The sequence below is a fragment of the Amblyomma maculatum genome, chromosome 2 (genome assembly GCF_055883805.1).
Source record: "Amblyomma maculatum isolate TAMU_Amacu chromosome 2, ASM5588380v1, whole genome shotgun sequence".
Lineage (NCBI taxonomy): Eukaryota > Metazoa > Arthropoda > Arachnida > Ixodida > Ixodidae > Amblyomma > Amblyomma maculatum.
The window spans coordinates 160,115,773-160,139,383 of NC_139345.1; the positions used below are offsets into that span (position 1 = coordinate 160,115,773).

The 23,611-nt window shown below is 44.0% G+C and overlaps 1 protein-coding gene across 1 annotated transcript; it reads left to right on the forward strand.

Annotated features, from left to right (window-relative positions):
• Positions 1 to 858: 858 nt before the first annotated feature.
• Positions 859 to 18,188, forward strand: LOC146200298 (uncharacterized). Its single transcript, XM_084595466.1, has 6 exons — positions 859 to 1,319; positions 3,148 to 3,641; positions 4,961 to 5,253; positions 8,067 to 8,249; positions 11,932 to 12,762; positions 14,377 to 18,188. The coding sequence occupies exons 1-6, from the start codon at positions 1,102 to 1,104 to the stop codon at positions 14,698 to 14,700; spliced, it is 2,343 nt and encodes a 780-aa protein (XP_084451592.1). The 5' UTR covers positions 859 to 1,101; the 3' UTR covers positions 14,701 to 18,188.
• Positions 18,189 to 23,611: the final 5,423 nt, after the last annotated feature.

A 23,611-nucleotide genomic window follows, 5' to 3' on the forward strand; every position in this document is an offset into this window, starting at 1 on the left:
ATTTCTGTGCGAAATCTGAACTGCAAGGATTCCGCGGTTTAGCTGGGAGAAGCATTCTACAGCGCGGGTCTAATTGTGCAACACCCTGTATCTATCCATCCGGTATGGGAGCTGTGAGTTTGTTCCTTAGGTTTGTTCTAGTAAAGGCCGTTTCACATGGTGCGACGCGCACGAAAAATTTCGGCCCAGTCGCAGTGTCGTTGCGGCGCAAATCGCAACTGCCCTTTCACATGCTTGCGGAACCAGCGATTTCTGTCGATGCGGCACGAGCGGCGGCACCATCATATTTTACGAACAATACAGGTAGAACACGCGTAAGATTAAATGTAGTATTTAATTTATATTTTTTATCAAAATATAAAACACTTTGTGCAAAATATACATTTTTAACTTTTTAGTTTTGTACGCAACTACGTACAACAGTCACATCAGGCTGAATTCCATAGGCTGGCGGCTGTCTCGTTCGCAACGATCGCTGCGACAAGAGCGGCGTGCGACCAACATGTTGGAAGTCTGCCGCAGCCGCTCTGCGACGGAAGTGGCGGGCCCTTCTGTCGCTGTGCGGCTGAAATCGCACTCTGCTGCGGCGAGAATCGCATCATGTGAAACGGCCTTAACGTTGCCCCTAACTCAAGGAGGCACTGCCCTAGCCCTAACCAGCCCAACTAATTCCTTTCCTTCTTGCGGCAATAAAGTTGTTACCGTCACCTCAAGTTCAAGACAACTTTATTGTCTTGCGATCTATGTAAAACAAATTCAAAATCCGCGCCAAGCATACGTCATTAAAATATGTTTAGGGCCATTTGTATAACCTACACCAGCTGCACCTGTGCAGCAAAAATCTATTGTAGGTATAGAAGATTTCCTACACTGGTGTAGCTGGTGTAGGTTAAACAAATGGCCCTTTTGTTCCATAGAGTTTCTTGCACGTGTACCGCAGGTGCCAAGAGCCAAGAGATTCAGTCAGTTACGCGGGTTGCGCGGTTATGCTCGTGTTCACAGGCGCTCCGAGTTCGCGTACGGTGCTTAACTTTGGACACTTCTGCTGGAGGAGTTTTTCGTTCCTGCGGCACGGTGGATCTTCGGCTTCATATTCCGTAGATGTCTTCCCGAGAGCCAACGGTTGAGCCTCGCTTGAACGCTATGACGGCATCCCAGCCTTTCATATTTGAATTGGACCCTGAAAACTGCGGCGACAACATGAAACGATATCGTGCTGCTTTCAGTACGGACGGTGACGCGTATGAGTGGATTGCCAGCTACGGTCAAGCGACGAAAACGTCGTGGATCGTCGACTGGGAAGTTAACAATCCTAGAAGGTATTGATCGCAAGAAACCCGTACGCCTAGGCAAATGAAGCTAAACGACAAGTTTGAATTATAAGAGCGCAATTAGCCCCTTGCTATATTCGAGTATGCGCTTACTACACGGTGGCCTGCTTTGCCTGTCCGTTGCTGTGGTCGCCTGCAATCGCCGGCGAAGAAGAGGGCTGCCGAACAGCTTGTCGGCGCGCGCGCTGTTAAAAAATATTTACATGCCGCAAGAAACTTTGCCTTAAGAACAGTAATAATAGGTTAGAATAATGGTGACAAAAGTAAATGCAGAGCGTCAAATTCGGTGCACCCAGAAGCGCGGGCTAAGATTTAACGTGACTTAAGCCGGCGTCAGCGTTGTGAGCGAAAAATCACAAACATGGCTCTTCAAGGTAATGGTTACTGTCAGGTGACGTAGCCGCGGGCACCGATCGGTCGGCTGGTTGTGTGAATCCACGTGACATGGGGAGCTCCAAACTTGTCACCTTGATTGAGATGAAAGGGTCAGCCTGCGATCCGTTGATCTCAACTCAGACAGGATACCGCAATAGTGCGCAGAATAGGAGAATAGGAATAGTGGGAATAGGACCTGCGACCCGTTGATCCCAACTCAGACAAGCTACCGCAATAGTGCGCAGGTACCTTCATATGGCTTGGCTAAAGCAGCTGGGACTTAATGCCCATGTGTCAGGCAGTCTTTCGCATAATGTAGTAGGTTACAAATCTATGCCGACAAGTATGTGATATAATATGAGACACGATATTAGTTAAGTCAGTAGCAATGTGAATGGGGAAGCACAGGGGTAACCACAGGCGTTACTTTGTTAAATGAAATGCAATTTAGTTGCACTTGCACAATCACTTTGCTTAACTTTTGTCATTAATCTTAGTGGCCGTGCTGCTATAAAGTGCTTTCACATGTATATAGCATTTCAAGCAGCTTAAACCTCATCCAATCTTATTTAAATGCAGGCACAAGTATAGTGTAAATGTTCAAGGACAGTTCTTTATGGCCTATCCACAATACCGGAAGTCCAGGCACCTTCACAACATTGCTGTTCTAGCACTTCACTTTCATCTGAACTTTGAGGTTTAAACACCATGATTAGTTTTATGATCGTTAAAGTAATTGGATTTCAGGACATGCCTTCAATCATACTTATTTTCAAAAAATAAACCTATATACAGGTTTTACATTCTATTATTATCACATCTCTAAGTGTTGCTAGCTATAAAATGGAGGTGATTGCAATATTGTTGATTACAGTAGCAGTCTAAATTAGAGTTCCATTGCTAAAACACAATGGGTGCAGCTGCAGCAAAACTGATGTGCCTTCCTCTTTCAACTTGGCTGTTGTGTCAGAAATGGAGCGCCTCTCTCAAGGTTGTCAAGTGAAGCAGTAGAGTGGAAGGCTGGGTCACAATTTGTAGATCAACCAACCATGCCAGCTAGTCACCAAAAGAGCTTCACCATCATTGGCACACTGTCATTGCAGCTGCAGATGGATATGCGAACGTCATTCACACAATAGATAGCTTTCTCAATATAGTGACCCATCTATTGCTAGCACACTGAAATATAAAAGCAGTCACACCAGTGTGACGGCGAACGATGAGATGCATGCAGTGCCAAAGCGTTAGTGGCAGTTGCATCTGTACAGCCCAGTGTACACTATTTGAGTACTCTAGACAGCCACTGTACGGAATGCATGACACTGAAATCCTCAGTAGTCTCATCAGGCTAGCGAATGAGTTTATTGCAAACTCCACAAAAACTGTAAAATCAATTGAATTATTCCCATGCTTCAGGTGACTTCCATTTCCGTTTTGATAGGGTGGTGTTTCACAAAAAATGGAAGTGCAAACGAAGCAGCCGCAACAAAACAGCCGCCCGTATGTCCACAAACTGCCCAGCCTATGTGGACATCAAGATTAAGAAGATCACGAGGGATACGAAACTCCGAGACCCTTTCCTGCGGAGAACTGTGCCACTTCCTGCAATAATACAGCTACGAGAAGATCATAACCATGTAGTGGGTGATGCCGATGAACTGCGTCTCTTGCCAAGCACCCCGGACACCCGGGCACTGTTCCTAAGCTATTTTAATGATGGCCTCAGCCCAGCAGAGGCCATTGCAGTGCACCGACAGAAGCTCAACTCTCAGGACGACGGAGCTGAAAAACTAGCCAGTGGTGCCTCGAATCCAAAGTCATACACTGTGTACAATTGGTTCCAGATGTGGCGTAAGAGGCGTGAGCAGCAATTGAATGCCTCAACAGATTCAATAACCAAGGTGGAAGAAAAGGCAGCATCTTATCTTGAGAAGGGTAGGTTTCAATTTATCTTCATAGTGTAGCTTGCCTTCTTTCAAGCACAAGCTTGAGGCATGCTACTTCACAATACACTGTGAAAAGACAAGGAAACACACTACACATGGAGCAGAAACTCACAAATGTCTGTTTACACGTGTAAAGTTTCATTTTTATACAAATTTGCTTCAGTTACAAAAAAATCCATTGAAATCGGTCTCATGAGATAAAACTATAAAAAACATAGAACCAGAAAAGAAGCGCCCGATTCGTTTACTGTGTATTCATAAAGTAACCCACGCGCTAAGAAAGATTGACAGCAAATGCAATACCCCAGTAGTGTTCACAGCACCTAAAGAATGGATGACAATGTGTACAAAGGTAAGCACAGATGAAAACCGAGAAAAAATGCCATAGTGCAACATCGCCCACGAAAGCAGTATGTTGAACGCGACACACACGTAATTGGAAAACATTCAAATCTTGTGTGGAATCAGTATGGTGCATTAATAAAAGAGTGAACATTCTAGGAATTACAAAGCTGACGACACACCTTGGGAACCTGGCTACATATTGCACTCTGCACTAGTGTGGTCCGTTCGGTGTTAGTGCTACTAGCATATTGGGACATGGGAATGAGAGGCTTGCAAGAGAGATCAAAAAGATAAACAGATCATTTTTCTAACAGAATCCGATTGAACTTATCAAGAACGGAGAGTTGTGTGGCCTTACTTGCTTGACTGAAGCCGGACAAAGCATGTGCAAAAGTTCTATAAAAATCAAACTGCACATGTATAGTAAGCAGTTGTCAGCTTGCGCTCTGTTGTTCATGTTTCTGCATATTTCTTTTGTTGGTGTATTGTACAGTAATGTGCAGAACAATTTGGCCCCTATTGTAGCACTTCTTGCTCTTCCTAAACAGAAAAATGCTTTTTAGCCCTCTTCACATGCATGAACAAGTGTGCATGATTATGTTTATTTTTGCATTTTTAGTTGCAACTCATCATTACATGTAATTGCACGTCCCAGAATTAGCACAGGTAACGTTTACAGTGTTCTCACCTTTCTGTTCTTTCGGGGCATCAGCTGACACTTTCCTGCAATTTTCCAGGACAGTATTCACTCTACAGTCTGTAGCTTGCAATATCTGTAGCACAAAAATCTATTGCCCTTACATCTCTACATTGGTCTACCTAGGGGCAATCTTGTTTGCCACTTTGCCAAGCACAGTGCAAACCAAAGTAAGCTCATAACATTTTAGTTATGAACAGGTTAAAGCAGCTTACATTGGAGTTTGTGCAGTAATCCAACCATATGCCCCCCGTAACCTTTTTCAGGGGCCGATGTGAGGACCACAATGTCAGAAGATGGCAAATACTGGGCTATACTTATGGTCACGCAGACCATGAAAAGAGTGCAAGAGCTGGCCATTGCAAGGAAGGCCATATTTGTGGATTCAACAGCCTCATGTGACGGGTCTCAGCATGCTGTAACAGTACTCCTTGCAGCTACTCCAGTCGGTGCATTGCCTCTTGCCGTGCTGCTGCATAACTCTCAGTCCATGGAGAGCTACGAATTTGCTTTCAATTTTCTCAAGCAGAACTACCCAGCCCCCTTTTGTGACACGGATGTAAGTAGGAAATAATATCTGCATTATTTATAAGCAAACAAAATGTGTGCTCGGTAGTAGGCAGAAGAAAAAAGGTGCATATCACACACTGTGTTTGCCCTTTTATTGACGCAATTTCTGGTCGGTGGCCTGATGCTGATTTTGGGGAGGTGAGGTGCTCTAACGCTTTATCATTTTAAATTTTTGTTTTGTCTTTTGTCTATATGCCTAGTTTCGTCGAATAAAAATTACACTGAACGCTGAAAACAAATTAAAGGTTGTCAATGTACCACTGCATTTTATGAAGTAGCATGTAAAGCAGGGTCTCAAAACATTTTTCGCTCTGTGGGCTGTGTTCCAAACCTTTTGACTCTTATTGACCAACAACAGGTAAAAAGAGGAGAAGTAGTGTGGTTAAGGGCTAAAAACAGGAGTGGAAGTGCTGCTAAATTTGCTCCATTCTGCTCCAAACTGGATTCCCTGCTCCAAAACACAATATTGCTCCAAAACTGCTCCAGACACCTCTCTTCCTTGATGTTTTGCCATCAAATTTTGCCGAGCACAGGTTTTTATCACATAGTGGGCCATTATGGTATCGCCTACAAAAAATGTAATCCGACCCAATTTGATGTTTGGAAGTGAATGTAAAATGAGATGCAAGCATTGGAGGGAATTGCGAAAAAATGTTCTGTGCACATGATGTTGCACCTTCTCCCAGCCTTTCAAATCACTACTGGTGCAGAAAATGAGAGCAGTGAGTGAAGCAGATACCGCCATTGAGAACTTGTCCAGCAGCAAAGAACTACGCGAGTTGTTTCAGATGTTTTTGCTGTGAAAGCAGGCAGCTAGGTACCTCACCATAAAGTCTCTTTGTCAGTGGAGGCGAAAAGCAAGGCGTCCATGTGCTGTGCGACGTCAGCGCACGTTAAAGAACCCTAGGTGGTCGAAATTTCCGGAGTCCTCTACTACGGCATCTCTCATAGCCTGAGTGCTTTGGGACGTTAAACCCCACAAACCAACCAACCATTTTTGTCAATAAAAAGTGTGTCAGGCCTACAAAGACATACTTGATGCATTGTGGGGTGATGTCACAAAGAATCACTAGAAATGTCCTCAAGAGTGTTGGTTACCCACACAGGGCCTGTCGCCAACATGTTGAAATTAAGGAAGCCCCAGTGTAGGTCAAGCAATAATGTTAGGAGCCATGCACTGACAGGAGACAATGAAGTAAACAATGTGAAAGAGGAAAAAGGCTACCCCTTCAGTGCTGCCTCTCCTCCCTGAAGGCACTATACTGACCAGGGCCCAAAGCTTTATCAGCACAGGCATAGGACAAAAAAAGGATATTCACATTATAGCAAAAGTATGCTGCTCATTGATGTGAACTCCAAGTCAGTGGTGGTGCTTGAGTGCATCAAATTGGTAAGCTTCCCTTTTGAATCTGTCACATTAAAATAGTCGCAAGCTTTGAGTTAAACTTTATGTCCAGTTACGAAATGTGGAAGCAAGCATTCCATTTGCTGCTGGTTTGTTCTGAATTGTCGCTCATGTCAGCTGGGGTTATGTTTTACATCAGCTATACATATTTTGGCTGTTTGTCCTGTCTTGTAAGAGATGCATGTGTAGTCAGTGGAGCATTTTGCTGAAAAGGAATCAAAATGAATTTTTTGTATGTCAGGAATAGAAAATTGTGATTATTGAAAGTGTTCAATCCTAAAAACATGATCCAAAAAATAATTAACATGCTCCAAAACTCGTTTTATTGCTCCAAAGCTTCTTCAAAACGGCATTATTACTGCTCCCTGAGCTACTCCAAAATGCTCGAGCCTGCGTCCACCCCTGTAAAAAGGAACAGAAGAAATCAAGCGAAAGTAAGGGAGAAGTAAATTTTAGTAGCAGACATCAGAGCGAATACTTGAAAGCCCTTAAGTAATCACGGCAAACAGCGTGCAGTTGTGTTCTCTTCATTTTAAGTTCACTTTCTTTTCTCTCTGTTGTATTCAAAGTTTCTAGGCCCTTATCATGGCAAGGATGACTGGACTTCGTAGAGTTGTTTTTAGAGGGAGAAAAAATGGAACATGTGGCATTCTTCCAGACCAAATGCTGAAGCCTTAGGGCTATGGCAAGACTCTGTGGGCATTATAGTTTTGACCTTTGGTATATTGGCTTAAACAAATAAAAGTTAATATTTGCTCATTACTATTACTAATGGCATAATTTTGGCTTGTTGACTCATGGCTAAAACGTTTGAAATAATGTGACGGGCAATTAGCAAGGTTGCCAGAAATGCTTGTATCTTTGTCTCCATTCATGGCACTGTTGAAAGCTTGCCATTTCGTAGTATTATTCAAAGCACTGTTAATTGTGCATGGTCGTGCATCATAATACACAATTAATAGCTATATGCCCCTTTTAGTCACAGGAAATGGTACCACAAGCATTAGACATGGACTCCAAACTGCATCCTATCTGCTTGTTGCTGGCACGGTGAAATAACGCCATATTTTTTGACATGCTAGCATAAAGGCTTCGCCATCCAAAATTTGTGTGAAACATGTGACGTAGAGCGGCTTGATGGGTCACGCATTTTACTTTTCATGTCTGAATGTGTGACTACCACATAATAAGCTCATTAAAACCATGGGAGGAGACACCTGGACTGTCTAGCACAATTCTTAAACAGGTTCTCTGTCCATTGTTCTTTGCGCCTTCGTTGCCCTAGAACCTTCAGCATCCAAAATGCCATGCAAACTTTTCAATAATTTTAACAAGTAATGGAGTCTGATTTACAGCTTCCAAGAAACAAAATATATATTTCTGCTTATATTCTGCAGACACCTCAAGCATTTATCACCGAAAACTTGGCAGCGGAGAAAGCCGCTTTGAAAGCGACATGGCCTGCGGCAACTCAGTTCCTCAACCATTTTCATGTGGCTCTGGCGGAGTGGCTGTGGCTTCAAGAATCGTCCGACATTAACAAAGGTTGCAGACGAACGTTGATGACAGCATTTCATAAGGTGACTTCAAATTAATCCTGTTATTCTTTAAGCTCTCAGTTTAAGGTTGCACCTTTTTTGCATCTACGAATGCACCCCAGGAGCTGTCATGGCTTTCAGATGTCGAATTCTGTACACTGGTCATCGGTTTAAGTGGTGACTGGTTTAACCCTGCGTGGGAGTCTGTAAGTGCTGGTGATGCTATGAAATGAATGCACATATGTTCAGATCCTTATAGTGAATAAGTGATGCAAATAACACATACTATTTCTAGTAAATGTGCCCAATAGAAATTTACAGAGCAGTGCCGCTTGAATGCTGGGGCAACATCATGTGGCTGTATCATTGGAGTTTGCAAGGGCACATTGCTGTTTTTCCATTGGTTGAAGCAGTAGCTTAGCACCCTGATTTAACATTGCAATATTTTTAAGTAGGTTTTGTTTAGGCTTCCGGAGTCATATCTTCTTTCAAAGTAGCTAGCCTTCCTCCAACTGAACTGGCACTTTGATAACTCATTTCAAACGTTTAGTGTACAGTTTTGCAGCTGAAGTAAGTGCATTAGACTCATAATTGAAACTCTGATCATTTAGGTTTGTAAATATACAAAAATGTTCTCGTGGATTTTTTTTTTTTTTTATTGCTTTTGCGAACAAATAATGCATTAAACAGTTTTTGCTGCTTTCTCATTGTGAGAATGTTGCATTTGAGGACAAATGTAGCCTGCTGAATGCATCCAGCCCGCATCGAGGCCTAAATGGCAGCATTTTCATACTGCATACATATGATTTGTTTGTACAGTTGTATGCATGCAAGTTTATGTTACCAGAGGACAGGGTGCAGGATGTTGAACTCAAAGTGGCGCACCAGGGTCTGTATTCCGAGTTTCCGTCGTTATCAGAAGTGTCGCCATCTCCCTGACCTCGAGCAGTCAGATTGGTGGAAATGCTGAAACCAGAAGTGGTGGCAACCAAACTGACATCCGGTTACGATGTTTCCCCTAATCTTACGACTCGAGGTCAGAGAGATGGTGACACTTTCGATAACAATGCAGGCTCGGAATATGGACCCTGCAAAGGTTTTCAGTCCTCTATATCATTTTATGCAAACTTTCTTGACAGCAAGAAGGACCTTGATGGGATGCTGTTTGCTCTTGCTAGTACAGAACATTTCCTTAACTGAATTTCCTAATTGTGCTCTTATGTTCTGATTATAAGCAGTGAGCTGCCACATGCTGGTCATTTCAAAAGCCCTTAAATGGGTAGTTGTCTATAGACTCAAAGGCCATTTAACTGCAGCTACACGGGCAGTTTGGATGCCGTCGAATCAATAGTCTCCCGAGTTAACAGGGTAGCGCAGAGTGCTTCTGAGATTTCAAGACCCCTCAAGCAGCAGCATGTGTTCTTTTACACAAGGCAATCTATAACAAAATCTGTGTATAGTGTCGTCTTTTAAACGTGAGAGGATTTAAAATATGCAACTTATTGTGCAGAGAAAAAAATACAGGCTGCGCCAGGAACTTGGGAACAATTTTCGAGTGGGGGGCAAGACTTGCATTGTTTTTATTTATTTAAATATAAAATCAATAAAAATAATTTTGTTTATATTTAATGTTTTGTATTGTTCAAAGATGTACTGTATATGCAACCAAAATTGAAATGTACAGCTAAATGCAAAATTGTGCTTATGAAGCATGATCAGCAGGATTATGTGCACATAGTTTGTCTTAATTGTATTCATCATGCTCTTGAACAGTAATCAGCCAATAAGTGACCTCTTTTGGGACATGAATGGTATATATTACCGAAATTAAATGCCTTGAAATGACTTGAAGCCACTAGACTGCCCCAGTGTTCCTTACTTTAACTAATCGGTTTCTGCGGCCAGCTTAGAGAATGATTGTTTTTAACAGTGTTTCATAGATGGCGGCACAATTTTAGTTACTGTACTTGTTTTTGCTTGCTATGATTTCCACTGGATGGACCTACTTGTCGGTGTTTGAAGTGTTTTATTATTTTTTTTTTCCCCCCGAAATGGAAAAAAGTCTGCATTCCTGTCTAGTGCAAATCATGGAGTCACAGAGAAATCACGGTTTGATAGCGGAGCAAGTACATATGTTCTACAGTGTTGTTGAGAGTGACATCTGTGGTGGTAAGGGTGCTCCTTTCGAAGATGGAAAATAATAAAATGCAGACATTGACAGCGATAAGAAAGAGAATTAGTTTTCAGCAAAATATAGGTTGCTCTCTTTACACTTCACATGTCTGTTTGTTCAAAACTATTTTGTATTTGCAGATATTAGTGTTTTGATGGAGTAGGCAATTGTAAACAAAATAAAGCAAGGTATGCTTTTTTGTAAATTTATTGTTGGAACTAATGGCTGGCTGTTTTTATACAGCACAGCACAAGTCAGCAGCGGAGAAGTTGTAGCTGGAAGCTTGTAGGTTAATAGCATCCTTTAATTGGAGCGTTTGTCAAAGTCTGATCTGGTGCGAGCAGTTGGAGACTGGGAAGACTGCTACTCCTCTACAGAAGTGTTTGGGGTAGCCGCCCCCTTTCTCCAGTTCTAGATTCCCTGGACTGAGCTACTAACTCTGCAACAAGCACGGTGCCATTGTTGCCAGAGAAACAAAAACAACCAACGCCAGCTTCCTCAAAAGTGCATGAGCACTAAAATGCTGTATCCTTGTGGCTTTGAACTTTAAAGACAAGGTTGTGAAGTGAACAGTTGCAAAAATGTACTAAACATGTAGAAGCCTGCCGCCTGCCACTGTAGTAGGCATATTTGCTGCTAGGACTTCAATGTGTCTCTTAATCTGACTTCTTTCTCTTGGAAGAAGGCAGCAGAGCAGGTAACACCAACACAAAGCACAAGAGGCACACACACGCACACAAGGACTACGCTGCTGCAGCGTAGTCCTTGTGTGCGTGTGTATGCATCTTGTGCTTTGTGTTGGTGTTACCTGCTCTGCTGCCTTCTTCCAAGAGATGTGTGACCAACTAGCTCATCGTTCGACTCTATTACTGACTTCTTTCGGTATATAAAATTGACAATTTTATACCAAAATGTGTTGAGATCTTGGGAAGGTTTATTGTAGCCTGTTATGCGACTCTGAGTGGAAGAGAGTAAACAGCGAGAGGAAGGATGTTATATATTAGCAATGCTTATGGTATGATGCTACTAATTAACACAAATTGAAATGAATTGAGCCAAACTATGTGTCTGGCTCAAGAGCTACACAGAATAAGCATGCTCAAGGCTGGTTTGGTCAGTAATTACTGTTTTTTCAAAAGTTAATGACAGTGCAGCAAAAAGATACATTTCAAATATCTAAACTTGCAGTTAATTTGAACATATGTACCTAATGTGATGTTTCTGGGGAAGGCTATTGTTAGTATGCACTGTATTTAAGTGCTGAGGTGAAGTTCAGATAGCTTGGTAATAGAATACTTGGGACACACACAGGGACTGGCAGCAGGAAAATTCTTATTGTTTTGCTGTTAGAAGCAGAACACATCCCTGGGCGATTACCAGGCAGCGATACTCTCAAAGGCGGTCTGAAGTGGTGCATTAAGCGGTAGTTATTTTACGGGAAATGATGTCATCATGTGTATTACTTGTTTCTAAATTTTGTTGTATAAATTGTGCTGTTAAAGAGGCACACATAGTCTTTGTGTAAAATGGCTTCCATATTATCCTCTGCAGATCATGTATGCATCATCCGCTGATGACCTGACTGCTGCCTTGTCAGAACTGCAGCAACCGCCTCACAAGGAGTATGCAGCACGGGTTAGTGTGCTCCTTGAGCAAAAGACAGAATGGGTGCTGTTGTTTCGTTCTGGCATTGCGACAAGAGGACTCAATGAGATTATTCTTGCAGAGGCTTCAGTTCGTGTCCTCAAAGATGTGGTGCTCCATTGGTGCGAAGTGTACGACGCAGTTGCCCTTGTAGATCTCGTGACAACGGTCTGGGAAGAGCACTTTCGCAAGAGGCTGGTGGAGCATGCGTACAACCGTGTCCCAGCTTGCAGCTTTCTTTACGACAGCTTGCTCCAGAGAATGCACACCGAAGCTTCCCAGGCCATCCATACCCTTGGTGGCAGTGTCTTCCAGGTGCCCAGTGAAGACCAAGATGGCGAGATGCATGAAGTGTGGCAGACCATAGGCTCCTGCACTTGCCAAGCTGGCCAGAAGGGGGCATTCTGTAAACATCAAGTAATTGTGCATGAAACGTATGGTGGTGGATTTCCAGACGCCCCCACGCTGACTGCCCAAGACAGGCTTCTGCTGGCAGGGATTGCCTTAGGGGACGTTAAGTGCCAGGAGTTCTTCCCAAACTTGCAAGAAGCCCCGCCACAGCAGCCATGCAGCAGCACTAGCATAGGTGAGGGCAGTGTGGTAACACTGGAGCCCTTGCCACAAGTCAACCACTTAAAAGATGTTGAGCCAGAGCCCAACATGGAAGATCAGACCCCCAACCAAGAGGATGTTGAGCCTGACTTGGGAGATCAGACCCCCAACCACCAACATCATGAGGTGCAGGCCACATTTGCATTTTTTGTTCGTTATAGGGCTACATTTGCAGCTGTGACCGAGGAATTTGAATTTGCTAAATGGACCATTTTTTATTCTTATGGGAACTGTGCAATACAAGTCATACCTGAAATGTTCTCATGAAGAGCAACATTAAAGCATCCTTACTTGGAATTACCAGGTTTTACGTGTTCCAAAATGTGCAACTGGCAAAAACTAATCAACTAGCCATGCAGTACCCAAACCTCACTTTGTATTGCACCGATTCCACTAAAACACAGCTTTTGGCCATATTGGCCCAAAATGGGGCTTGTATAGTTTTAATGAAGAAACTTGTGGGAGTGCAGATGTGCAGTTTTTGTTTTTTTTCTTACCAGTATTAAAAGTTTTATTGATAAAAGCACTGTACGCCCAGCCAATTGTTTAGCAGTACCACGCAACCGTCGACTGCCCAGTGCAGCAGCGCCGAAGAGAGGCAAAGCAGAAATCTGCAGAGGTTATGAGTGTGGGAGCAGAATCATGCCGCTCGAGTTAGTGTCATCTGCTTGGCTGTTCTGCTGTGCCGGAAGCAAGCCCTTGAATCGCGTTTCATTTCCAAGTTCTGGGAGCACTTGTTCTATCTGCTGTATACTAGTGGCTTTGATTGGTGCAATTCTGTAATGTACGATTCACTACAGTTGTCCCCGATTCCATTTGCAGGTACTGTCTCAAGGAAGTTTCTTTTTAAAATGATTATTGTGCCGATATTTAATGTCCTCAACAATTATTTTTGCTGAAAGTAACCAATGCATATAGTCATTGTCTATGCTAAGGACCTTAGTGCAAATGTGTGTTGTTTATAAATATTTTCCACACTATATCCAGCAGATAAAAACTAGTGGCAGTATATAAGGAAGAGCTCCGGAAATAAAGAGGGGGTTGTATGCCCCTCATCAGTCGACTGGCTTGTCTGTGTCTGCTCCTGAGCTTGACACGACAAGCAGATGAAGCTCGTGGCTTTCGCTTGCCTTGCCATCTCCGACATATTCTGGCTCAGCCGTGCTGGGAAGTAGACGGTCACGTGGTACTGTTAAGGAATTGGCCAGGTGTACCTTGCAGATGTACAAAAATATTCAGTGAGTCCATAAGCTGAAACTGTTGGCTGAAATAAGAATTCAACGCTTTGCTCTGTTCTGTTTGCCTAGTAAAAATGCAGCTAAGCATTGAAACTTCTGCTTTTTTCTTCTTTATCTACAGCATCCATTTTTATTTACGGAAGTTCTTTTACTAGGTACATGTAATGCCTGAAATTCCTTCTGTACTAAAATTGTATGAGGAGTTGTCAGTGCTACATTTTTGGCTAGGGCATTGTTGCTTAATACATGAAAATAAAGGCAAACTTGCGAGATAATGCTCCAGTCTGCCCACAGTATGATTCACGTTCCAAGTTAGCACTTCCTTACAGAAATGTCCAAATCATATGCTGATTTTAAGCAAGGGCTGCTGTAAATAAAAGAGAGGAAATGATCGAAATGTAAAGAAAAATGTGCATGACACATGGCAACAGTGTGCAGGTCATCATGTTTGGTGCTTTAATGCTTTGCAGCATGGTTCACACTCTGGCGTTCTCTTTTGCAGGATTCTGCTGAGGTGCTAAGGCAGATACACCAGGAGCAGTGGCGTCACCTGTCCGTGGCTGGGGACAACCCATCCTACCTGGCTGCCCTTCAGAGGCTACTGGCAGAAATGAAAAAAGTGCGCACAGAGCCTCAAATAATAGCAATGTACCTCGCTATGGAGGCAGCCTATGCCAGAGTGTTGAGGAGGCGTGCTCGGATCACCAAAGTGCAGCCATTAGGTGTGGCAAGAGCGAGGGGCAGAGACAAAAATGGTCACGCTTCAAGCAGCCGCAATAGCAGGAAGAGGAGAGTTCCACAAGACTCTTGCGAAACGGGATGCTAGAACAGCTGAAAGGTGCTGGGTTTTTCCAAAGCCAGCTGTTGCTTACTGCGATCTGACTTCTCGTTTTCAAGACTGCAGGCAGCCAGTTATACTAACATTGGCTGTTGTGCATTTCAGTGGAGACTCTGCCATAGAGTACAGGTTGTTTATCCTGGTGGTTAGCTTCAGTTTGTGCAGTCATTACTTCTGGACACTATAGTGTGCGTGTTGCCTCAATAGCTTTGTATGGAGTGTAAAATCCATGCCATACAGAACAGTGTTACCGTTCTTCTTGCTAACCCAACTCTTCATCTGTAACTTTTTTCATGCAAGTATTGTCATTATTTCTGACTTGAAATTTGAAATCTGGCAGCCATTCACAAGACTACAAATTATCACGTTTTTCCATTCAAATTAAAATCATGCTTTCTGCACTGGAGATAAGAAAATAATATTTGCCCAAGTAAAAGGGCACTGGCATCTACTGCTAGTTTGCACATACCAAGTCTGCCAGTTTTAATTGTGCAACGCGTGAAAAATTTTAGAAGCAAATTGCATGCTCCATTTACTTTTGTCTGTAGGGGTACAACACAAAATCAACCACAGGAGCTTTTTTTCAGAGCCATCACCTTGCCACACCTCCAGCTATGTCAGTTACAATGCAGTAGAAACAGGCAAGCCTCAGACATGACTAAAGGGCCCTTTGTTGCAGCCTGGCAATGTGCTAACAGGGAGCAGAGATGCAAAGCAATATCGTAAGAATTTGCTGAAGCAGCTGAAGAAGGCATTGGCAAGGATCTCATCTGAACTATTGTGAAAGCACCAATACAAAAGCTGGGATTGGCAAGGCTCTCATCTGAACTATTGTGAAAGCACCAATACAAAAGCTGGGACCGGTGATCACACCAAGAGGTGTGGCAACAAAAATTTGCTGTGCCACACAATAATACATCCACCAACCACATATTAATCAGATGAGGAGCACATTTTCTGAGAATACAGCCCAAGTACTTCCGACAGCGTTTTGTTTATCTTCGTGAATAGCAATACCACAGAAGTAATGTGAATAATCAAGAAAATCTAGCAGTGTGCGACTGGCCTCTGACTGTCGCTGTTCATTCAATGTGCCGATGGGTGTCTGTTGATTTTCGACCAAAAATGTCTCACAGCTTCTGTGACTTGTAAGTGTGAATAGACGACTCACTGTGCAGCTTTGTTGCCACTGCTTGCACCACACGCTGCATGGATTCGAGGAGGCAGGCATAATACCGTACATGACACGGTCTTTAAGAATGAGACGGTGATGAGTGCATGAGGGTCCTAAATATAAAAAAAAAATGTCACAAGACAGCATGAGAGTATGACACTTCGACACGTGTAAAGTAATTGTGGCATGCGTGTATGTACTGATATGCGAAAAAATGCTGTGAAGAAGCAAGCCGGTTCTGTGAAGTACACCATTGAGCTTATGCAGAAATTCATTTCCTGCGGTGTTGCATGGCATGCAAAATCCCATCTTTGGATAGGCCTAACTGACTGCTGCATGAACGAATGGCAATGGCAGGATATAGACACCTTAGCGGGCTGAAAATATTGTCCCAAGTGCCTGAGGGTGCGAGCGGCTTTCTAATGGGTCCCTCACAGTGACCCATTGGAAGGGCAGGGTTACACGCAACCTTTATATGTGTGTTGCTTCATGTTAAGAAAGCCATGAAAAGCAATTAACTAAAACTAAAAAATGCGCATCAGCAATAGGTATTCCATCAGTCCTCTCTATAATGCAAGAATTTTTAAGCTATCTTCAGTAACACCGAAGAATTAAAAATGACACTCCTCCTCCCTTTTTTGAAGTCAGTGCATGCCAGTGAGCAAGAAAAAATAAAACAAATCGCGACGACGCCTTACCGCACCCAGTCTCGTCTTCTTGACTTTGGAGAATCCAATGAGCAGGTGCATCCAGAAAGCCCCGATGACGTCATCGGGAAGGGAGTGTGTTGGGAGATGTCGCCCTAATCATTTGCGAGCGGTTGCAAAGAGCACTTTTTTAAAATTTTGCCGAAATTATAGACTCCACACAGAGGTTTTAAATTTGACTCGAATAGTCACAAGGACTGCTTCTGTGGGTTTCTTGCATTAGAATATTACTGCGAATACCATGTGGTTGCTAGAAAACAGATTTGCCGTATAGGTCTCTTTTTCGTGTACCCCTTTATCTGCTTCTTCATGCCTACCATCAACTAACCACACTGAATTCACGGTAACACATACAGGTTATGATGTATAAATTTGTGTGTGGCGTCATCCAGTATAATGTTTGATTTATGTGAGTCGTAGTTAACCACTACATTGGCAGTTTCCTTAAAATGAATGCTTTGGATCGTGCTGCCTTTCCAATCCATACAATAAGTTCTATTTTGCCAGTGTTTGAATGCATAAACACTGATTTTTTAGACACTCATCCGCATGCAATATAACGCTTTGGGTGCATGCGGCCATAGATTCTGTACAGAGCATGATTTCACTACAGGGAAGCTTTTAAGGTCTTAAATGAGGCTTAGTCTACACACATCGGGCCAGGCAGTAGTTATGACTGGGGCAAGATTTTTCATCACAAGATTTCAAAAAAACAACGAAGACAGTGCGAAGACTCGCAGGTACAGAAAAGAACCACTGCGATTGCTCTTTGATTTAACCCCCCAGCTGTACCCGCACTCATAAGAGCAATAACGTTCAAATGAAGTAAGTTGTTGTGTAAAGCAAAATTTAAATTGAACTCAACGCAATGCTACAACAGTGAACATGTAGAGTAGAGACTTTCTTTAATAAGCTCAAGTAAAATTGCTCATTATCAATGCATTGCCTTCGGGCAGTTGATAGCATACAGGAAACATCTTTTCCCATTTGCAAGAAGCATGCTGGCTCACTCGCTTCATTTCACAGTGTGCCTGTTGTCCTGTCCTCTCCTCTTTTGTTGGATAACTGACGAAAAGCCACTGGAGAGTGGCACGATGAGTTTAAAATATCTGGTCAGAGCTGCTGTCTTGTGGGCCAGGAGTACATCGCCACGAGTAGACATGGAACCCACCCAGCAGTTGCTTTTTTGCTTGAGGATGGAGATGGGCATGGTGAGACGGGCCTGCTCTCACTGCAAAGCCACCAGTATAGAACGCCTGTGTCCGGCAGCAGGCCACCCCAGACAGGGGCCGCATGCTGTTAGTTCAATGGGCACGCATCATCCTGGATGGTTCAAAAACGATCTGCTGACTACACATATACGTGATCCCTTTGGATGGCAGCCTTGCCCCAGCACATAAAGCATCTATCTCCTTGACCAATTCTACCAATTTTGCATTCGTAGTGACTCTATCTCTCTTTTTAAGGCGAAAGCATGTCTAGGCTTATGGAATAAAATCCCGTGTGCAAGATCTGTGCCCAAGATCTGTCGTATTTCACGAGATGTGTTCTTGCCTAGCGTTCCTGCCATCTGCAATCCCACACTTTAACGCATGCCAAGGACATTGACGCGACAGGAGTGATGGTGTACCATCCAGACACACTTCCGTACACTTCCCAGAGGAAGTGTGACAGATACTGCGCCTTTCCTTTCCTGTAAACCAATTTTATTTATATGTTGCACTGCAACAAACGGCAATAAGAGGCAAACGATGAGAGGTAAATGATAGGAGAGGAAGGGTAGGCTCTCGCCATTCTCCTCTTAAGAGACATCTAAGAGACCCTCTAATTTTTTGTTGGTGTTCCCGTTCGTTCACTTCTTAGCGCTCCTTTAGGCCATGCCTGAAGGGCAGCCCGTTATGGGAGGCATATATGAGAGCGGTCAATTTAAATTCCAGGGCCCTGTAACCAGTGCTCGTTTATAACAGTTGTTATCTTTACAGGTTTCACCCCTTCATGCATTCGCTAGCCCTATAGTACAAATGCACACGTCCCATTACATGCTTCCAAACTGTTAACAAGTATATTGATGCTGCCACTGCTGCTTTTGTAACCATTTGCACCTTCCTCAGTTTTGACAAAACCAGTTTTGCAGGTGAGGCGCAATCATGATACTATTTCCACTAATCACACATTACATTGGCACTCTCTGCTATTTCTAGCAGCATACTATATGTGCCCACCTTACATTTCTGCTGAAGCATATGGCTTCTGCTACACCAGCACTGTGGACGCTTTCCACATTGCCTGCTGAACGATAATGTTCGCAGACTCAGAGCTCCTCGCCCTAGATGTTCCTGCAACAGCACAAACCCACATTGATGAGCACAATTATAGTGCATTGTTGGTGAAAAGTGTTACTGCCATTGCAGATTGTTTTTGAACATGCCTCTGTGTGCTGTCTGCATCACCATAATTACATCCGCCCAGAGAGCGGAGCGAGTGTACCCTACAATGCCAACTTGCGGACTTCTGGAAGGCATGGAATGCACACTGATAGTTGCTTTTTTTTGTGTCATCAGTGGGACTAGCAGTCACAACTTAGGGTTGTGTGTGAGACACCAAAGGCCTCCTACGCTAAAGTCAGTGTTGTAATGTAACACATTCAATGGAAGCAAATATTTTTTTTGCACCACAGTGCTTAAAAGGGTGGCAGAAAATATAACTGCGGTCACATTACCATGTAATGGATCTGTATAGAGGTGGTGTTTAAATATTCAAATCAAACAAACGCTCTACAAGTTGAGTAACATTAATGAATGTTTAGCAAAAAAAGATCAAATCAATCACAGCATGTTCCCAGCCACTCTCACACTATTACACCGAGGTGAAGTGGGCACGCTGGATGAACCCCCTCATCAGGACCCATATGACTTGGGTGGGACAGAGTGGATTCGCGATCTAGTGTCTGTAATGCTTAATTGCGCGATAAACATGTGGTGGGTTCAGGGCGGAAATCAGGAGCCTCGTTTCTGACTACCAATACAGCCGAAGTTAGTAAAGCTAGCTAAAGGTTTGTATCTGCGCAGTGACTAACGAAATACCAATAGCTAGTGCACATTTTCTCCACTTGCAAATTGCCCTATTGGAGTTGCTTTAATGGCTCAACGCAAGGCACTCAAGTAATGGGCAATGGTTGTGCACATTGCACAACGACGGCCAAATAAGCTGCTTACTTTGCAGCCTTAAATCGCTTACACCAAGCGAAACCAATCGACCAGTGTTCTGTATTCATGAATGAAAAAAACTTCGACTGCAATACAGCATTTATATTCCTTTTTTCATTAAAAGAAATTTGCTACATAATGGTGTAGTAGTTGTTGGCAGATACATTTAAACAAGACGGTCTAACTTGTCCAAAAAATGTGTAAAAGCTTATATTGTAGCATGCGCTGACGACGAAGACGCGCAGATGTGTGAGAGAATGAAGAAATGTCTAACCTGAGCTCTCACGCTGTTCCTGAACTCTGAACCTGCCCCGGCACAACTGTGAGGGGCCTAGTTTACGCGGCAATTGGTGGAGGTGCTGGGTACAACTTTCATGCACCGGACACCCCCTACAAGCAGGGACCCAAGCCCAGGACGCACGCCTCGGGTAGAGACCCCAGTACATCAGAGCAGTTGCCGACTGCAAGGTCTTGCCCCCAAGTGCGGTCCTCTCTCTGACCACAAACGAACAAGGAACATTTGTGTAAGCGCGATGAATCCACCGGTATCGACAACTCCGGTCTTGCTCCACCAGCAGCGAGATCCACGTTTCCACGGCCTGCCCCATGAGGACGCCAAAGACTGACTGGAGCAGTTTGACCAAGTGGCTGTCTTCAACGCCTGTAACGCTGACTCCAAGCTGCGCCATGTCTATTTCGTGCTGGAAGATTCTGTGAGAACATGGTTTGGAAATCACGAAGCCGGACTCCGCACATGGAATTCAAGGTGGAGTTCTTGCGCACGTTCACCAGCACATTTCGCAAGGAAAAAGCAGAACTTCTTTTAAATAGCCGAATACAACATCCAAATGAAAATGTGACGGTATACACCGAAGAGATGAAGCGACTCTTCCGACATGCTGACCCGACCATGTCGGAATTGGTAAGAAAGTGCGCCTTTTGATGAAGGGATTAAAAAGCAGTTATTTGCCGGCCTAGTGCGAAGTCCACCAAGAACAGTAGACGAATTCATGAGGGAAGCGACCACCATCGAAAAGGCAGTTGACATGCGTGCCCGGCAATATCAACATACTGCTGTGTCTATGATAGCCCCCAATGCAGGTGAAGCCATACAGTTTTCGACGGAATCGTTGCGTAATACGATCCGGGCGATAGTCCGGGAAGAGGTGGCCAAATGCCTGCCGATTCCACCACAGCCATAGGTCGCAACAGTTTCTGACATTATTCGGGAAGAAGTACAAGCGCTGGGCGTCCCCGCTCCCGTGGTGCCCGCACCCGTCGCAGCTACACCGCCACCCCAGACCTTGAGTTACGCCGCGGTCACCAGCCGTTACCTTCTGCCTTCGACGCCGTTCTACGAGCCACGAGAACCGGTCACCCGTAGGCCGTCCGGACCAAACGTACGCCGTCGCGGCTTTCGAAGGACCGATGTCTGGCGAACACCCGACAACCAACCGTTGTGCTATCATTGCGGGGAAGCTGGACACATGTTTCGCCGCTGTCCCTACAGGGAACTCGGCCTCTGTGGGTTTCCTCTTGATGCCCGTCGTCCGTTGCCTGGACAGCGGCCACGCGAAATTGCAGCATAGAGTCCCCAGTCAAAAAAAATCAATGGGTCCAATTGGGAAGACCAGTCAGATTTAATTGGTTCTGTCAATCCCAAATGGTTTGTCCAATGGGTACTGTCCAACCCAAATGGTTTCTCCACTCCCAATTGGGAAGCCCCATCACCTAAATATGTGAAGAGTATGTTTCCTTCCTCACACCCAGGCATGCTGCTGCCAAAGTGTAAACAAATACATTTCCAGTCTTTTGCGCTGAGCACACGAGACTAAAATCGGCCTACGAGTTTGTACACACACACGCACACACACACACACACATGCAAAAATGCAAGGTCCACATTCTGACATGCGTACAGAGATGACATACGACTGCAACAGTGCACAACTGCACTTGGCAACCAGGTCATTCAACGCATAAAGAGGAACACTTCTATAAAAAATTTAAACAGGCGATATGCACATGTGAGTGTTGCATTTCAACGGCATGGTACACATTTTTGTGATAGCTTGCATAATGAAATGACATAGATATTAATCGAGTATTGAGATTAATGGCATCATCATAGCCTCGTGGTCAGAAATGTGGACACTCCCATGCAAACCTCTCAGAGGCTTGCTATAGTGATATTTTTAAGGTGGCGAGGGTTCAAACGAGGGGTGGGGAAGTTTGATGTGTTTGATTTACATCTCACCCTTCCGTATGAAAGGAGCTGCCCAAGTTGGCAGCTCCTTTTAACTCGACGATGTCACCTGGTCTTGTGCCGTCACGCACCCCACTGACAAATCGCGTACCCGCAGACTTCTGTGGGCGACAGAGAAATGAGCGCCTCCGCGCCTCCGACCAATTGATGCCTGGTCACGTCACCCGCCAACCGAATAAAATGTTCAAGGCATGCTTGTAACCTTTTGAGGCTTTGAGCGAAGGTGGGGTAGGAGGACTGCAATGGTGTTTGTCACCTGCCAACTACCACCTTAGTCACGCTCGTGATTTTGTGCAGGTGCGATGCTTCAAATGTCATACACAAGGGTCACAGTGTTTGTCAGATGTCAAATTCCAGCTACCAAAGGCATGCTCAGGATTCTTCTAGTCTGCGGAGCTTCAAACAGTTGACGCTGTATTGCCAGACAATTTTTTTCAGCATGGGTTTACTAATGCTCTCATATTGAAAGACAAGCAATCATTTCCAACGACGGCAAGCAATTTTGCCAACATGGGGGATACAGACGTTCTCGCATTAAAAGGAAGAGCAGCGTTGCTATTCCTGTTATTAATTAATGTCGGCGAGGTCATTTGATGAGCACAAAAAAAGAAAGGTTGCGATTGCAGACATTCTTGACGCAGGAAAAGCAACTTATCACACATAACACATAATTATTGCATACATTTTCTGCCCATAACATACCGTGTACATTCCCATTGTAGGGTTTTGTTGTTCTCTATGCAAAATTACAATACAATGTGTTTTCTGGCCTGTATTTCATGATGTAGTCTTTGTCAGAGACTTACAGTCTAAAAAGTTTGCTTCTAAGCCCTTTAGCGGGTCTCGTTGCACATCTCCAGTGTTTTTAGTCTCGCAGGGGATGAAAAGTCTCGTCCCCCTATTTTTGAGCTTGAGTATTGCAGCAGTGCTTCCAGGAGTCCTGTTATGGGACTTTGAACCTTGGGCAATATGCATAGGCTTGCGCAGGGTTCTGCATTGGTGGGGGCCAAGTTCCACCGCAAGTTTCAAAAGTTGAATCTAGTATATGAACGTGTCGGAGGCGAAACAGAGAGGCATCCATTTGCTGTGCGATGTCAGTGCACATTAGAAGATCCCCAGATAGTCGAAATTACTCCATAGCCCTTCACTATGCTCCTCTTTCTCTCTTTCTACTTTGACTCCACCTTCTTTCCTTCCCCTAGGGCACGGTACAGGTGTCCACAGAACAAGTGCGACAGATACACCTTTCCCTTCCTTGAACCAATTATTATTACACTAATTTTTGCCTTCGCCAAAACAAATGATAACGTAAAAATTACAAATACCACCACTATCGTGTACTATGCTTTATTCCCCACCACACAACACGTCGTGAAACAATGTTACTGTGCCGCCTATGGCTTGGCGTTGCTTTCACAAACAAATAAGCCTTCCTGATCGGGATGGCTGACAGCCCTGCTTGTGAACAATGTGGTTTTGATGAAACGATTGAGCACCTCCTTTGTGATTGCTCTGTTTTTGCAGCCGAACTAAATACGCTGCATAC